Here is a 16,693-nt window from a genome sequence, read left to right on the forward strand (position 1 = left end):
TTCCAACTCAGTCTCACCATGGGCTGAAAACTGTCACCACTGCGGATGGCTGCTTTCAATAGGAGATACTGTTAACTTTGCAGCCAAGACATCTAACCTCTCCAGGCATGAACATCCTCACCACTAAAAAGTGAGTAATAACAACTCACCACTAGCCAACAGGGCTGTGATTAATACTGTATGAGATGACATATGTGAGGGATCTTTATATAGTAAAATGCACTATGGAAATGCAAGTCATTAATATTAGTAAAACTAAAACTTCAAAAGGCAAACAATCTGGGAATTTTCATATATTTAAGGGATACTGTCTACATTTACTTCAAAGCTTCCTTCGTCTCATCCTTGCTCCTTGGCTTTAGTCCATCCACCTATTGGTAGGTAGGACTTTTAATGTGAGCTTGAACCCTGGGGTAAAACAAAACAATTACCATCAAGAAACTTTTTTTAGTTGGACAAAGAAATTTACTTCCTCAACACCTGTTTTCTTTCTCCCACAAGGTGGAAATTAATATGACTACTTCTCCACTAATCCTGAATTTAATGAGTGGTGGAGTATCTCTGGCCACTGACTTAATTTCATATAACCCGAGGGGCAACTATCTAAGGTAGAGTTTCCCAATCTTTTTCACTTGCCACACATAGAGAAAAATTTAATATTCATAAGGCATACTGGGGTAAACAGATGAGAATGTCACAGGCCCTACCTGGCTGCCCCAAAGGCTGAGGAGGTCATAACTTGCACGTATGTTGGGAAAGGAAGGAAGGGGTAGAACAGAGACGTCAAATAGATGTCAGTCTGCAGGTCAACTCTAACAGATTGAGGGTGGCTACTGGAGTCCTGCGCTGAGGACTCCAGCCCATCTAGTCTCTGGTTGGGGTGGGGGAAGTTACTATGATCAAATAGAAATGTCTGTCATGGACACAGGATATGCGATGACAGTAAGTAAGTTATGTTTTGATATTCCTGGATTAGAAATATTAACCTATAAAGACATTCAAAACGTAATAATGGAGACAACTTGCCAAACATATGAAAAGGTGTTCAACCTCACTCATAGCATGAGAAATGAATATTAAAACTATACCATGGTAACACTGTATACCTATCAGACTAGAGAAAAAAATCACAACTTTAAATAATATATTCTGATCATAAAACTGTGATGAAATGGGTCCTCTCATATATTGTTGGTGAAATCATAAATTGCCTATGGAGGACAAATTAGCAATATTCATCACATTTGCAAATTCATATACCTTTGACCCAGCATTTCTACTTCTAGGAATTGTTCCTAAAGATACACTCACACATGTGCAAAATAATGTGAACCTTTTGAAACTGCAAGTAATTCAGCATTATTTGTTATCACATAAGATTTGCTATAACCTAAATGTCTATCACTAAGGGGCAGGTTAAATAAATGATGGTACACTCCTACAGTGGAATACAATGCAGTAGTACCGTGTTCTATGTACTGATGAGGAAAGAACTCCAAGATACACTCTTCTTTAACAAAGGTTTTATATGAAAATGTTAGATATACCCAAAAGTAGAGAATGGTAAACTGACTCCCCTCAGATAGCTTCATATGATATATACCTCATATCACTCTGATTCACTCAACAATTTTACCTTTTTCCTCTCTTGGTTCAGCTGCCTTTTCTTATCTTTTCTCTTCCTTTTTTGCTTAAGTATTCTAAAGTAAATCTACTACATTATGTAATTTCACCCCAACATACTTCAGTGTGCATTTCTAGAGATTATGGATACTTGACGTATATAATTATAATGCCATTATCATTCCTGACAAAATCAATAATTCCTTGGTATCTAGGATATATTCTTAAGTTAAAAAAACAAAACAAAACAAGATGCAGAACAGCATATACAGTATGCTACCATTTATATAAAAAAGGAACCATCTGAATATGTCTTTTTATTTCCTTATAAGTACATAAAATATCTGTGGAAGGATACACAAGAAACTAAAAATACTGGCTATCTGAGGGGAAGGGAAGTGTTTGAAATAAAGACCTTCCACTGTGGACTCTTTGATATGAACTGATTTTGAATTATGTGAATGTATAACCTATTCTGAAAATAAAACAATTATATTACAAATGGTGTTCTTTCCTTTGTATCCAATGAGAATTGTTGGATTCAATTTCAATGGATTTTTCTAATACTCTTTCAATGAGTTTTTCTAAAACCTTACAACAGATGAAGGAAGATTAATCAGAGTTACAAAACCTACACATACTGATAGACAAGGTATCTATCTATACTGGCGTAATCTACTGGTTTGCTATATATATGGACATTAACCGCCTGGTGGATTACCCTATCTAGAGAGAAACATGACCAGAATTCTTAACCTAGAGTCCAATTCTATCTAAGGTAATGCATTTTGGAAATTTAAAAAAATTTGTATTTTATCAAATTCTGAGTATTAAAAATACAAGAATTATACAAATACAGTGAGAATTCAATCTCACAAGACTACAGTATGGTATAACTTTTCAAAATTCAAACAGTACACTTTTTATTGGTAGAATTTTTAAACAGACCCAACTCCCACTAATTCTGGTCCAGAGACTCTTTCTTACAAATGACTCCTTTTCTCTTGGTCCCGTAGCAAACTGATTTTGTATAAATTCAGAGCAGTGTTTTTACAAAGCCTCCAACTATAGGATAGGGTTGGGTGTTCTGAATACTAATTCTTTTATCTTTACTCATGATATTCATCATATCATATGGTGCTACTGATAATGTTAAACATTCAGTAACTATCACTGGTTATTTTAAAAATACATATAGGCTAAAACTTAAAATAAATGCCAACTTCTCAATTATTCTAGTCATAATGTGCAGGATGGATCTGAAAGGGCAGAGACCAAGGAAGGGAAATCAATGAAAAGGCCAATAAAAAAAACTCAAGGGTACAGCACAGACTTTTCATTAAAATTATTCACTCACTCAGAAAGATTTACTAAGTGCTCACCTTGGTTAGTAAAAATGTATTTAATCTGTTACTTGATATATGTGATCTAAAGAAATAACTTTTGTTTTTGTTGATATACACTGTCTCAAAATGGTAAAAATAAATAAATAAAATTTAAATAACTCTACTTAAAATTAACTTTATACTAAATAGTTTATTATCATTTGTCTATTTCACACTTCTCACCTTTCTCTTGTTTTACATCTGAAAGACTAGTGACTAGAATTTTGTAACTTAGTGTGGGATTGAATAGGGTGGAGTAGAATTTTTATACTGTTCACCATAAAATAGCTAGTAATGTTATTTGAAGATAATGTTTTTATACTTACTGATTTTTAAATTTTTCTGCTGTACGTATGAATTCTGCTTTCTTAGTCCGACTAACTTTCTGCTTCCAGTTTTGAAGCTGAAAAGGACGAATTCCACCTGAAGTACCAAAACAGCCATCATTCTGAATAGAAAACAAAAATAAATTTATCCTCAATAATAAAAGTGGTAGGAGATGAAGGTGGAATTTTTTTCAGAGAAAAAACATCAATGATGGAGTTTCTCAGGGGATAATTTGGGGGCCAATCTTATTTAATTTTTAAAAATGCATTTTGTGGAAGAAGGAATATCTATCTTAAAATGCTAAATTAGTAAGTAAGATATGTAAAGTCTTCAGGGATTTTCAGAAAAAGATCTAATTCTTTCATTCAATCAGTCATTTACCAATATGTATTGAACAGTTATGATGTGACAGGTGCTGCACTAGACACTAGACAAACAATGATAGCCCATGATAATATGGCCCTTGACTTAAAGTCTAGTGAGGGGAACAGACTTAAAAAGAAAAGAGTAAATAAGCAATAAATTAAAAAGAAAAACAAAACATGGTAAGTGCTGTTAAGGAAATAAACAATGTTGAGATGAAGATAATGGGGCAAAGCGTCTTTTTTTTTTTTTCAGTTAGAATGGCCACAGAAGGTCTATTTGAGGGGATGATGTTTAAGGAAGAATGGAGCCAGCCATGCCAAAAACTATAGGGAAAGGTGTGCCAGGCAGAGGGACTAGCCTGTGCAAAAGCCCTAGAGCAGCAAAAACCTTGGCTAGTGAAAGCAGAGAAAAGGCAGCTGTGACACGAGATTAGTAAACTGCAGAGTAAAGTAGGAGATGAGGATACAGAGGTAGGCAAGTAGCACATCACACCAGCATTTTAAGTCACTAGGGGAGTCTGGATTTTACTGAAGGGTTTAGAGTAGGAGAATGCCACAATACACTTAATTTTTAAAGGAAATCCTTCTGGCTATTTTTTTTGGAGAATAAATTGATGGAAGGTGGAGGAGGAGGTGAGGCAAGACTGGAAGCAGGAGAATCAATGAGGCAGGTGACGCAGCAACACAGACAAGGAAAGATGGTGTTCAGGGCTACCAGGGTGATGGTGAAGATTAAAAGTAAGAAGACTAAATATATCTGGGAGGTATAACCAAGAGGAATTGCTGACAGCCTGGATGTGGGAGATAAAGAAAAAAGGAAACAAGCCTTTAAATTTCGAGAAGCAAGCAAGAATAAAGTAATGAATTTAGGGAATACTTCTAAAATTGAGATATAATCCACATACCATAAAATGTATACATAAAGTTTACAATTCAGTGGTTTTTAGTATATTCACAAAATCGTGCAACTATCAACACTATCTAGTACCAGAATATTTCCATCATACCAAAAAGAAACCCCGTACTCATTAAGCAGTCACTCCCCATACCCCTAGGCAGCCATTAATCTATTTTCCAACTCTATGGATTTGCCTATTCTGGACAATTAATATAAACAGGATCATACAATATGCAACCTTTCTGTCTGGTTTCTTTCACTCAGTATAATTTTTTTAAATTTATTTAATGTATTTATTTATTTTTGGCTGCATTGGGTTGTTGTTGTTGCACGGGCTTTCGCTAGTTGCGGGGAGCGGGGGCTACTCTTTGTTGTGGTGCGCGGGCTTCTCATTGTGGTGGCTTCTCTTGTTGCGGAGCACGGGCTCTAGGCGCGTGGGCTTCAGTAGTTGTGGCTCGCAGGGTCTAGAGTGCGGGCTCAGTAGTTGCAGCGCACGGGCTTAGCTGCTCCGTGGCATGTGGGATCATCCTGCACCAGGGATTGAACCCGTGTCCCCTGCATTGGCAGGCGGACTCTCAACCACTGAGCCACCAGGGAAGTCCCTAGTATAATGTTTTTTAAGATTCATCCATGTTGTACCATGAATCTGTACTTCATTCCTTTTTATGGCTAAGTCATATTCCATACGGATCTAGCATATTTTGTTTATCTACTCATCAGTTAATGGACAATGGGGTTACTTTCACTATTTGGTCAATATGAATAATGCTACTAAGAACATTTGTGTACAAGTTTAAGTATGAATATATGTTTTCAATTTTCTTGGGTATATACCTAGCAGTGGAATTTCTGGATCATAGGTAACTCTTTTTTACTTTCCCATTTAAAATTTTCATAGTTTTTTTTTTTTTTAAGCTGTGAGCATTCTTATAAGTCCCTTAAGAGATAAATGATCTGCAAATATTTTCACCAATTCTGAGTTGCCTTTTCACTTCCCTGATAATGTCTTTTGAAGCACAAAAGTTTTGAAAAAGTGCCAAACTGTTTTCCACACTGGCTGCACCATTTTACATTCCCACCAGCACTATATGGGGGTTCCAGTTTCTTCACATCCTCACCGACACTTGTTATTGTCTATCTTTTTTATTACAGTCATCCTAATAGATGTGAAATGGTATCTCACAGTGGTTTTTCACTAGTCCATAATGACTAATGATACTGAGCATCTTTCCATGTACTTATTGGCTATTTCTTTGGAGGAATATCTACTTATATCCTTCCCTATTTTTAAAATTGGGTTGTGTTTTTATTTTTGAGTTGTAAGAGTTATTTACATATTTTAGATATGTCCTTATCAAAATATGATTTGTAAATATTTTCTCCCGTTCTCTGAGCTGTCTTTTCACCTTCTTGATAATGTCCTTTGAAGCACAGAGTTTTAAATTTTGATGAAGTCCAATTTATTTTATCTTCAGTTGCTTGTGCATTAGATGTCATATAGAAGACACCATTACCTAATTAAAGGTCATGAGGACTTACATCTAAGTTTTCTTCTAAGAGTTTTAGTTTTATCTCTCACATTTAGGTTTCTAATCCATTTTGAGTTAACTTTTATATGTGGTGTGTGGGAGAAGTCCAACTTCACTCTTTTGTATGTGAATACACCATCTGTTGAAAAGACCATTCTTTCCTTATTGAATTATATTAGCACCCTTGTTGAAAATCAATTGCCCACAAATGTAAGGGTTTACTCTTAACTCTCACTGGTATGTCTATCCTTGTGCCAGTACCATACTGTTTGATTACTGTCGCTTCATAGTCAATTCTGAAATTAAGAAGTGGGAGTTCTCCAACTTTGTTCTTTTTCAAGATTGTTTTGACTATTTTGGGTCCCTTGAATTTCCCATATGAATTTTAGGATCAGATTGACAGTTTCTGCAAAAAAAAACAAAAAAAAGGCAGCTGAGATTCTGATAGGGATTGCATTGAATCTGTAAATCAATTTGGGGAGTACTACCATCTCACGAATATCTCACAAAACGTTCGTTTAGGTAGGTTTTCTTTAATTTCTCTCAATGATGTTTCTGAGTTTTCGAAACATATGTTTCAAAAACTTAAACGTGTTGCACTTCTTTTGCTAAATTCACTCCTATGTATTTTATTCTTCGTTATACTACGGAATATTAAATTTTTTTAATTGAAGTATAGTTGATTTACAGTATTGTGTTAGTTTAGATGTACAGCAAAATGATTCTTACATTTTTTCACATTCTTTTCAATTATAGGTTATTACAAAATATTGAATATAATTCCCTGTGCTATACAGTAAATCTCTGTTGTTTATCTATTTTATATATAGTGGTATGTATCTATTAATCCCATACTCCTAATTTATCCCTGCTCCCCCTCTTTCCCCTTTGGTAACCATACTTTTTTTGTTGTTTTTGTTTTTTCTGTGAGTCTGTTTCTGTCTTGTAAAAATTCATCTGTATTATTTTTTAGATTCTGCATATAAGCAATATCATATACTATTTGTCTTTCTCTGTCTTACTTCACTCAGTATGATAATCTCTAGGTCCATCTGTGTTGCTGCAAATGGCAATATTTCATTCTTTTTTATTGCTGAGTAATACTCCAAAATGGCATTATTTTCTTAATTTCATTTTTGAATGGTCCATTACTACTGTATAGAAGTACAACTGATTTTTGTATATTGCTCTTGTTTCCTGCAAGTTCCTGCAAACAGCTGAACTTGTTTATTAGCTCTAATAGTTTTTTGGAGGATTAGTTAGGATTTTTTATATACAAGATCATGTCATCTGCAAATAAGGATAGTTTTATTTCTTCTTTTCCAATCTGAATGCTTTTTGTTTTTCTTGCCTAGTTGCCTGGCTAGAATCTCCAGTGAATAAAGTGGTGACAGTGGATATTCTTGTCTTATTCCTGATCTTATGGGGAAATCTTCAATCTTTCGTCATTAAGTATTATGTTAGAGGTTGGTGTTTCATAAATGCCTTTATCAGGCAGAGGAGTTTCCTTCTATCGCTAACTTGTCGAATATTTTTATCATGAAAGAGTGCTGGATTTTTTCAGTTGCTGTTTCTGCATCTATTGAGATGATCATATGGTTTTTGTCCTTTATTCTATTAATAAGTTCTATTATGTTGATTGATTTTCATATGCCTGGAATAAATCCCAACTAATCATGGTGTAAAATCCTCCCCTATGTTGTTAGGTTTGGCTTGATAGTGTTTTGTTGGGAATCTTTGCATTTGTATGCATAAGAGATACTGATCTGTTATTTTCTTTCTTGTGATGTCTAATTTTGGTATCAAGGTAACAATGGCCTTATAGAATGAGTTGAGAAGTGTTCCCTTCTCTATTTTATGAAAGAAATTTGTTATGAACAAAAAAACCCCTGACATTTATATTTACCTCTACATTTGTCTTTACTATTATATATTATAAATATATATTTATATATACCTTTATTATAATATTATCTTATATTATCATACATTACCTTTATTATTATATACCTTTACATTATACTGACTTTTATATTTACCTCTATATTTACCTTTACCAGTACTCTTTATTGATATTATTCTTCATTTGGATTTGAATTATTACCTAGTATCTTTTTTACTTTTGCTCGAAGGACTTCCTTTAGTATTCCTTGTAGGGAAGATATGCTGGCAATGAATCCTCTCAGTTTTTTAAAATCTGGGATTGTCTAAATTTCTCCATTTTCTTCACTAAAGATTTTTACATTTTACTTGAGAAATGTGTGTAGAGAATACAATTTTTAAAAATTTGTTCATTAGTTTATAAGTATAATATAATCTTGATCATATAGGGAAATTATGTTTAGCTGAGGAAAATATGCTCCAATTCTGAGAAATACTATACAGCTGACCCTTGAACAAGACAGATTTGAAGCAGGTGCACTTAAACACAAATTTTTTCCAATAAATATACTGGAAAAAATTTTGGAGATTTGTGACAATTTGAAAAAACAGACAAATCACACAGCCTAGAAATATCAAAAAAATTAAGAAAAAGTTAGGTATGTCATGAATGCATGAAATATATGTAGATACTAGTCTATCCTTACATAGGCATAAGGTGAGTGATAGTCATATAAAATTAATAACGCGTTAGTTTTCTTACTGTTTTATAACTTTGCTTTCAAAGAATTACATTACCGTACAGTATGCTTTTCTCTCTCTTAATTGGAGTAAGTGCCTAGCAGCCTATCATCACAGGTAAGTGGTTTTTGAAAAAAATGGAACAATGTTCCCAGTGTTACATTATGAATATGATGATAATATTGTATGCCATAAAAATTTTATAATAATTCATTCGTGTACAGGCTAGGCTATTATGAAGCAAACATATCGACTATATTAGGCTACCATAAAGCAATCATATTGCTGCTTCTTCATTATCAGTGCATGGACCATTATATTTGCAAATAAATATGAATTTCTTCTTCACATTATGTTTTCATTTTTGATGTCTAGTGTTAGTAATATGTACAACACCTACAGTGTTTTGTATATGACAATACTGATGTAGATACTGACTGGCAATTCATCTTATAAACAAATCACGTAAACTTACAGTATCGATAAGTACAGTACAGTACTGTTAATGTATTTTTGCCTCCTTATGATTTTCTTAGTAACATTTTACTTTCTCTAGCCTATTTAATTGCAACAATACAGTATAATGACTTACAAAATATGTGTTAATTGACCAAAAGATCAACAGTAGGCTATTAGTAGTTAGGTTTTTGAGGAGTCAAAAGCTATACATAGATTTCTGACTATGCAGGGGTTGGTGCCTCTAACCCTCATGTTGTTTAAGGGTCAAGTGCACTTACTTGTTCTAGTTATGTGAATTCCAGGGATGTGGACTTCTAGGGGAATTTACATGGGAGCCAATAGAGGACCTGTGCATATGTTTTCAATTTTCCATAGTCTACCATTATCCATTATATTTTACTGCCATTATATTTTGGGGACAATAGAGTGAAGATGTCCTTATAATTAGTGGCAGCAAATTTTGTAACCTAGGTTTCCATTTTATATGTTTTTCATGAAAAGTAACTTGGCAAACAATAAAGTCTTTGGGTTTTACTATGCTGTAAGAGATAATACTACCTATATTTTTAACAAATCAACTCACTTAGAGCTTGAGTTAGCATGTTGCATTGGCAGAAACACTATGCTGGAAACAGAGCATCTATTGAGATGTATATCTAATAACAGAAATCAAGGCAAATTATTTAATATCTTTAAGTCTCAACTTTATTTTTAAAGTTATTTTTATGAAAATATTTATTAGATAAACTCCAAGCTCCCTTTGAATTCCAATCTCCTTTGATATTTAAATTGAGATATAATTGACATATAACATTATATTAGTTTCAGGTGTACATTATGATTCAATATTTGTATATATTGCAAAATGCTCACCACAAGTCTAGTTAGCATCCATTACCAGAGTTACAAAATGTTTTTCTTGTGATGAGAACTTTTTAGATCTACTCTCTTAGCAACTACTGTTAACTAGTCACCATGCTGTACATTACATCCCCAGGACTTATTTATTTTATAACTAAGTTTGTACCTTTTGACTACCTTTATCCATTTTGCCAAGCCCCTATCCCCTGCCTCTGACAACCACCAACCTGTTCTTTGTACCTATGAGTTTAATTTTTTTTTTAGATTCCACATTTAAGTGAGATCATATGGTATTTGTCTTTCTCTGTCTGACTTATTTCACTTGACATAATGTCCTCAAGGTCCATCCACATTTTTGTAAATGGCAAGATTTCCTTCTTTTTATAGTCGAATAGTACTCCAGTGGTGTGTGTGTGTATCATATTTTCTTTATCCATTCATCATTAGTGGTCATAGGTTGCTTCCATTTCTTGGCTATTGTATATAATGCTACAGTGAACACTGGGGTGCATGTATCTTTTCAAGTTAGTGGTTTCATTTCCTTCAGATAAATACCCAGAATCGGAATTGCTGAATCATATCGTAGTTCTATTTTTAATTTTTTGAGGAACCCCCATACTGTTTTCCAGAGAGTCTAAACCAATTTATATCCCTACCAACAGTGCACAAGGGTTCACTTTTCTCCACATCCTCACCAACACTTGTTATTTCTCGTCCCTTTAATAACAGCTATTCTAAAAAGTGCAGTTTTGATTTGCATTTCCCTGATGATTAATGATGCTGAGCATCTTTTCAAGTACCTGTTGGTCATCTGTATGTCTTCTTGAGGAAAATGTCTATTCAGTTCCTTTGCCCATTTTCCAATCTGATTTTTTTTTTGCTATTGAGTTGTACGAGTATATACTTTGGATATTAACTCCTTATATGATTTGCAAATGTTTTCTCTCATTCAGTAGGTTGTCTTTTAATTTTGTTGATGTTCCCTTTGCTGTGCAGAATCTTTTTAGTTTGATGTAGTCTCCTTCATTTTTAGACAATTATTTTTCTGGATACAGAATTCTTGGTTGAGAGTCCTTTTCTTTCAGCATTTTGACTATGTCTATCATTCCATGCCTTTGGAGTCCAAGGTGTCTGTTGAGAAACCAGTTTTTACTGAGGATCCCTTGTATGTGTTGAGTTGCTTCTCTGTTGGTGCTTTCAAGATTTTCTTTTTGTCTTTGTCTTTTCTACAGTTTGATTATGACATGTCTAGGTATGGATCTCTTTGAGTTTATTCTACTTGGAGTTCACTGAGTTCCAACAATGTGTAGATTCATATTTCACCCATCATTTCTTCAAATATTCTTTTCCCCCCTTTTCTCTTTCCTCTCCTTCTGGGACTCTCATTAGCTGTGACACTTGATGGTATCTCACAGGTCTCTAAGGCTCTGTTCATTTTTCTTCATTCTTTTTTTCTTTCTGTTCCTCAGTCTGGATAATCTGAATTGACCTATCTTCTGGCAGCTCAAATCTAGTGTTGAGTCCCTCTAGTGAATTGAGTTCTTGTATTTTTTAACTCCAAAATTTCTATTTGATTCTTTTATTATAATTTTTCTCTTTATAGATATTTTCTATTTGGTGAGACACCATTCTCATAGTTTGTTCTATTTCTTTAGAAATGGTTTCCTTTAGATTTTTGAACATATTGAAAGTAGATGATTTAAAGTCTTTGTCTATTATGTCCAACATTTGGTCATCTTAAGGGACAATTTCTTTTTACTGTTTTTTTTTTCTTTTTAATTTTTCTGTGTGTGGACCATACTTTCTTGTTTCTTTGCATATCTCATAATTTGTCTGTCAAATACTCAACACTTTAAATAATATAATGTGGCAACTCTGAAAATGAGATTCTTTCCCCTCTCCAAGGTTTGTTGTTGTCACTGTTTGTTTAGTCATTTTTCTGAACCAATTCTGTAAATTCTGTATTCTTTGTTTGTGTGGCACTGAAATCCCTGTTTCATTAGCTTAGTTGTCAGTGAACAACTGGTTGGTCAAAGATTTTCTTAGATGTCTTGAACCAGTTAAGTCCCCAGTCTTTGCTGAGGTGGTCTGAGTACATGCTGGAGCGTGCCATCAGTACTTGGGCAAGCAGTTTAAAACTCTACATTAGCCTTCACTTCCTGCTGCACAGAGTTTCAAGACCAGCCAAAGGTGAGAGCTCAGGCCTTCTTAGGCCTTCTCTGGTTGCATTCATTTCCTATCACTACTATAAGAAACTTACTAAAAATTAGTTTACCACAAACTTAGAGGCTTAAACAACACAAATTTATTCTCTTACAATTCTGGAGGTCAAGTCTAAAATTAAGGTGTTGGTAGGATTGTGTTCTTTCTGGAGATTCAGAGGAGAATCTATTACTTCCTTACCTTTTTTTCAGCTTTTAGAGGCCACCTTCATTCCTTGGCTCATGGCCCCTTCCTCACATAACTTCACCCTCTTGCTTCCACTGTTACCTCTCCTACTGGTTCTGATCCTCCTGCTTCCCTCTTACAAGGACCTTTGTGAATATATCGGCCCACCCAGATAAACTCCCCATCTCAAGATCCTCAATTTAATCATATCTGCAAAGTTCCTTTAATCATGTAAGGTCACATATTCACAGGTGCTGGGGATTAGGATGTGACTATCCTTGATGGGGGAGGGGGATTCTGCACTCTACCACATACACACAGCCCTATTCATGTGTGTGATCTTCTAGAGGAAATCCATTTTGAGTAATCATTTAAAGTCAGAAAAGTAATGTGCTTATTACTGAAGGACCACTCCAGGCAGCCAAATGCCATAAAATATAAGTCATCACAGGAAGGGCACTAGAAACAAAACAAACAGAAGACACAGCTCTATCTTGGTACCACCAGAACATACACTAGTGTGATACTGCTAGAGATACTTCAAAAAAGTTATAATTCAGCTGCTGAAAAGATAAAAAGGGAAAAGGCATCTGAGAGGACAATCAAGAGATTCATAGTCTTCGGCCTTGAAAGGCAATGGCTGAGGAGAATTATGAACAAATAATATACAAGTATTAAAATGCATAGATAGGGTACATTATTTCTTTTCAAAATGAATGAGAAATTTATGGGATTCCACACTCTATGGAGGTTGTAAAATAAAACACAATATAAAATAGTTCTAAAACTTCAAAGATAATTATTCCAAAATAATTTAAGGGAACAGTTATGGACTGAATTATCACCCCCCAAATTCACAGGTTGAGGCCCTAGATTTGGAGGAAGTAATTAAGGTTAAATGGGATCATAAGGATAGAGTCTTAATCCATTAGGACTGGTGTCCTTATAAAAAGAGGAAGAGACACCAGAAAACTCTCTCTCTCTGCGTGTGCACATGTGAGGACACAGCAAGAAGGTGACTGTCTACAAGCTAGAAACCAACCCTGACAGCACCTTGATCTTGGACTTCCCAGCCTGCAAAATGGTAAAAAAGTAAATTTCTGTCATTTAAGCCATTCAGTCTGTGGTATTTTGTTATGGAAGCCCTAGCAGGCTAATATAGGAACTTCAGATATTTTGGAGGACATCTCTAATATCATGAGGAAAATTATCTCTTCTCAGGAAAACATTAGTTGGTTTCACTGTTAGAATCAATAGGAATACTCATTCATGAAATCCTATGACAAATATCCAAGTTCAGTGCGAGGCTGTAGAATTTGAGTGTACAGTGCGTATGTGTGTGTGTCTGTGTGTATGTGTATGTGGTACGCTGGGGGGAATACACAGAGGGATAACACATAGTTAAACTCCTCAAAAAGCAGTATGGTACAGTAGAGATTCTAATTGTTTTCTTTTTTTTTAAAACCCAAACACCCTTGAGAAATTCTACCTCGCTACTGCTGTGACTGTCAACCATGAGGCTCTGCCCTCCCTAAACTAGTGAGAGGGTATAAAGTGGGGTGTCTCAACCTCAGCACTACGGATATTTTTGACCAGGTAATTTTTTTGGGGGGGGGGAGCTGTCCTTTGGCCTGTACCCACTAGATGCTAGGAGCACACACAAACACCCCACAGTCCACCTGCAGCTGTGACAACCAAAACTGTCTCCAGACATTGCTGAATGTGAGAAACCGATGTCACAGTTGAAACAGCTCCACAGGTGATTCTGATCCAACACCAAGGAAGGCAAACCTCTGAGAATCACTGTAGTAGGCAAGAGTGTGCATCAATAACAGTATTAGGCAACTTGTGAGAAATGCAAACCAGGAGATAAAACATGGTTATAAGAATTTAGAGAACAAATCATTTTCAACTAAAGTAAGCCAGAAAGGTTTCATGGAGAGAGCCACCAAGAGGGCTAAAACACTAGGGCCATACATTTAAAAAAATATTTTTAAAGTATTTAAAATATATCTGAAAAAAATATATATCTATTATGTATTTTTCTGTATTTTATATTTTTTTCCTGAGACATTTGGGCCAGAGTTAGAATAATAAAAAGAAATACAGAGGATGTGTGAGAAAATTTGTCTGAGGTGGAATTTCTTGAATTTCTTGAAACAGGTAAAGACACTGTATTTCCTTAGAGGAAGCAAATGATAGAAGCTGTCCTCAGCTCCTAACAGCCTTCTTTCAGGTTTGGACTAAGCCACAAATATTTAATGAGCATCTACTATGTTCCTGGACTAAAGAGGCACAGCTTTTGGTGCCGGCAATACAAGAGTGAATAAAATTCCAAAAGTTTCTTCCCTCATAGAGGTCAGGGTTTACGTTCCCAGGCAGAGTGGAGAAAAATTAAAAAGTAAGCATAAAATATGTAATATATTATATGGTAATAAGTGCTATGGAGAAAAACAAAACCAGAAAAGACAACAGGATGTGCTGGGAAGGGGGATTCAGTAAGGGGAGATCAAGGAAAGAATCACTGAGCTGATGGCATTTGAACAAAGATATCTGAAGGCGGTGATGGTGCTGGCCATGAGACCATGAGGAAAGAGATTCCAAGCAGAGGGAACAGCAACTGCAAAAATCCTGAGGGAGAAGTGTGCTCCACCTGTCTGAAGGACCACCAGAAAGCCAGTATGGCTGCAGCAGACTCAGGGCAGGGGACTGGGGATGAGGTGACAGGGAGGTGGTAGGGGCAGCTCAGAGGCCCTGTGGACCACGGTAAAAACGTTTGCTTTTACTCTGAGGGATCTGAGCAGACAAGTGTCATTATTGGACTCAATCACCTGACTGTTGAGAATATTTCAGGAAGGCAAGAGTGGAAGAAGAGAAACCAACTAGGAAAGTACTTCTGCTGGGGGAGAAATGATGGTGTGGACCACCGTGTGAGGTGGTGAGAAGAGTGAGATTCTGGACTTATTCCTTAGGTAGAGCAGACGGGAACTGCCCATGCTCTGGGGTGTGGGCTGTGAGAGAAGGAGAGGAGTCAAGATCTTTGACCTGAGCAGCTGGATCCAACAATTCTCCTTGGGGGTCCTCTGGTCCTCACTGCAGAGAAACGGGTCCTGAGAAGATCTCTGGCAGCCTCAGACCATCCCATGTTTGACTCCTCCTTGTATTCCCAGCGCTGATACAATAATACAGCAGCCACCAGTCACTGGGCACCGAATCTCTCTCCAACCAAGCATTGTACCAGGGGCTTCCCAGACAATGTGCACGGCTCGGGAAGGTGCATATTATCAGTTCCAACGTTTCGAGAAGAAACTGAGTCACCGAGAGGTTAAATATGTTCCTATCACACGCTAGGAAGGGGCAGAGCCAGCGTTTCCACTCCAAAACCACGAGAGGCGGCTCCGTAAAAGCAGTTAAACGCACAAGCGAACAAAGCGAAACGCTGGCGTGTGCCAGGCCCCGAGCAAAGGGAGGCTAACACCGCGCCTCCCGCCTCCCGGGGCCGCGCTACGGAGCACACCTGTTCGGCCTGGGGCCCCGTCCAGCCTCCGGCGCCTGCAGCCCCCCGGCCCACGTCTGCCTCCTCCATTTACCTGTTGCGGCACAGGCGTTGCTCCCACGCGGGTCCCGGTGGCCGCGCCCGCCCCCGCCACAGCCCCCGCTACAGCTGTGGCCGCCGCCGCCACCACGACCGTCGTCAGGGCGGCCATCTTTCCACGCCGAGCCGCTCGGTGCGCTGCGGCCCCCCAGGCCTTGGGTGGAGGGGTTCGGGCGTGGGGAGAGCCTGGCTCCGCTGGGGCGGCAGGGCTCCCCCGGGCGGGAGAGCGCTGCCGAGATGTGGGACGGGGCCAGAGCGCAGGGCGGGGCGGGAGTGCAGGGCGGAGGTGGGCCGCGGTGCAAGGCGGGGCGGGGTCGGGATCAGGGCGGGGCCCGAGCGCGGGCGGGAGCGCAGGCCGGTGGCGGGCTCGGCTTCGCTGTGCTCTGCGGCGCGGTTGTATTACAGTGCACGTTATCTACTCTTTATTTTGCAAAAAATCTTTCTCCCCGGCCCCTGTCCCTTAACCGCCGGGAAAATTCATTGTTTTTCACTGTCCTACTTAAATTTATTCGTGTTATATATAGATATATGATATACATAGATATCTATACATCCATAGAGACATATACTTTACATAATAGAACTTCTTTCTAGGTTTCTGCTAAGTTCTGGTGAAACTGAGTCTAAATGAAAAAACATTA

General features: G+C 37.1%; 1 protein-coding gene across 1 annotated transcript in view; it reads right to left on the minus strand.

The window, feature by feature from the left end:
- CCDC112 (coiled-coil domain containing 112) overlaps positions 1-16,337 on the minus strand; it is a 31,478-nt gene extending 15,141 nt beyond the window's left edge. Inside the window, exons 1-2 of the mRNA XM_028169009.2 lie at positions 16,048-16,337; positions 3,335-3,456 (exon numbers count right to left, since the gene is read on the minus strand). Of these exons, the coding sequence (XP_028024810.2) occupies positions 3,335-3,456; positions 16,048-16,164 (239 nt within the window). The 5' untranslated portion in view covers positions 16,165-16,337. The remainder of the gene's footprint in view (positions 1-3,334; positions 3,457-16,047) is intronic.
- Between the last annotated feature and the right edge of the window lie 356 nt (positions 16,338-16,693).

The sequence above is a fragment of the Balaenoptera acutorostrata genome, chromosome 2 (assembly GCF_949987535.1).
Source record: "Balaenoptera acutorostrata chromosome 2, mBalAcu1.1, whole genome shotgun sequence".
Lineage (NCBI taxonomy): Eukaryota > Metazoa > Chordata > Mammalia > Artiodactyla > Balaenopteridae > Balaenoptera > Balaenoptera acutorostrata.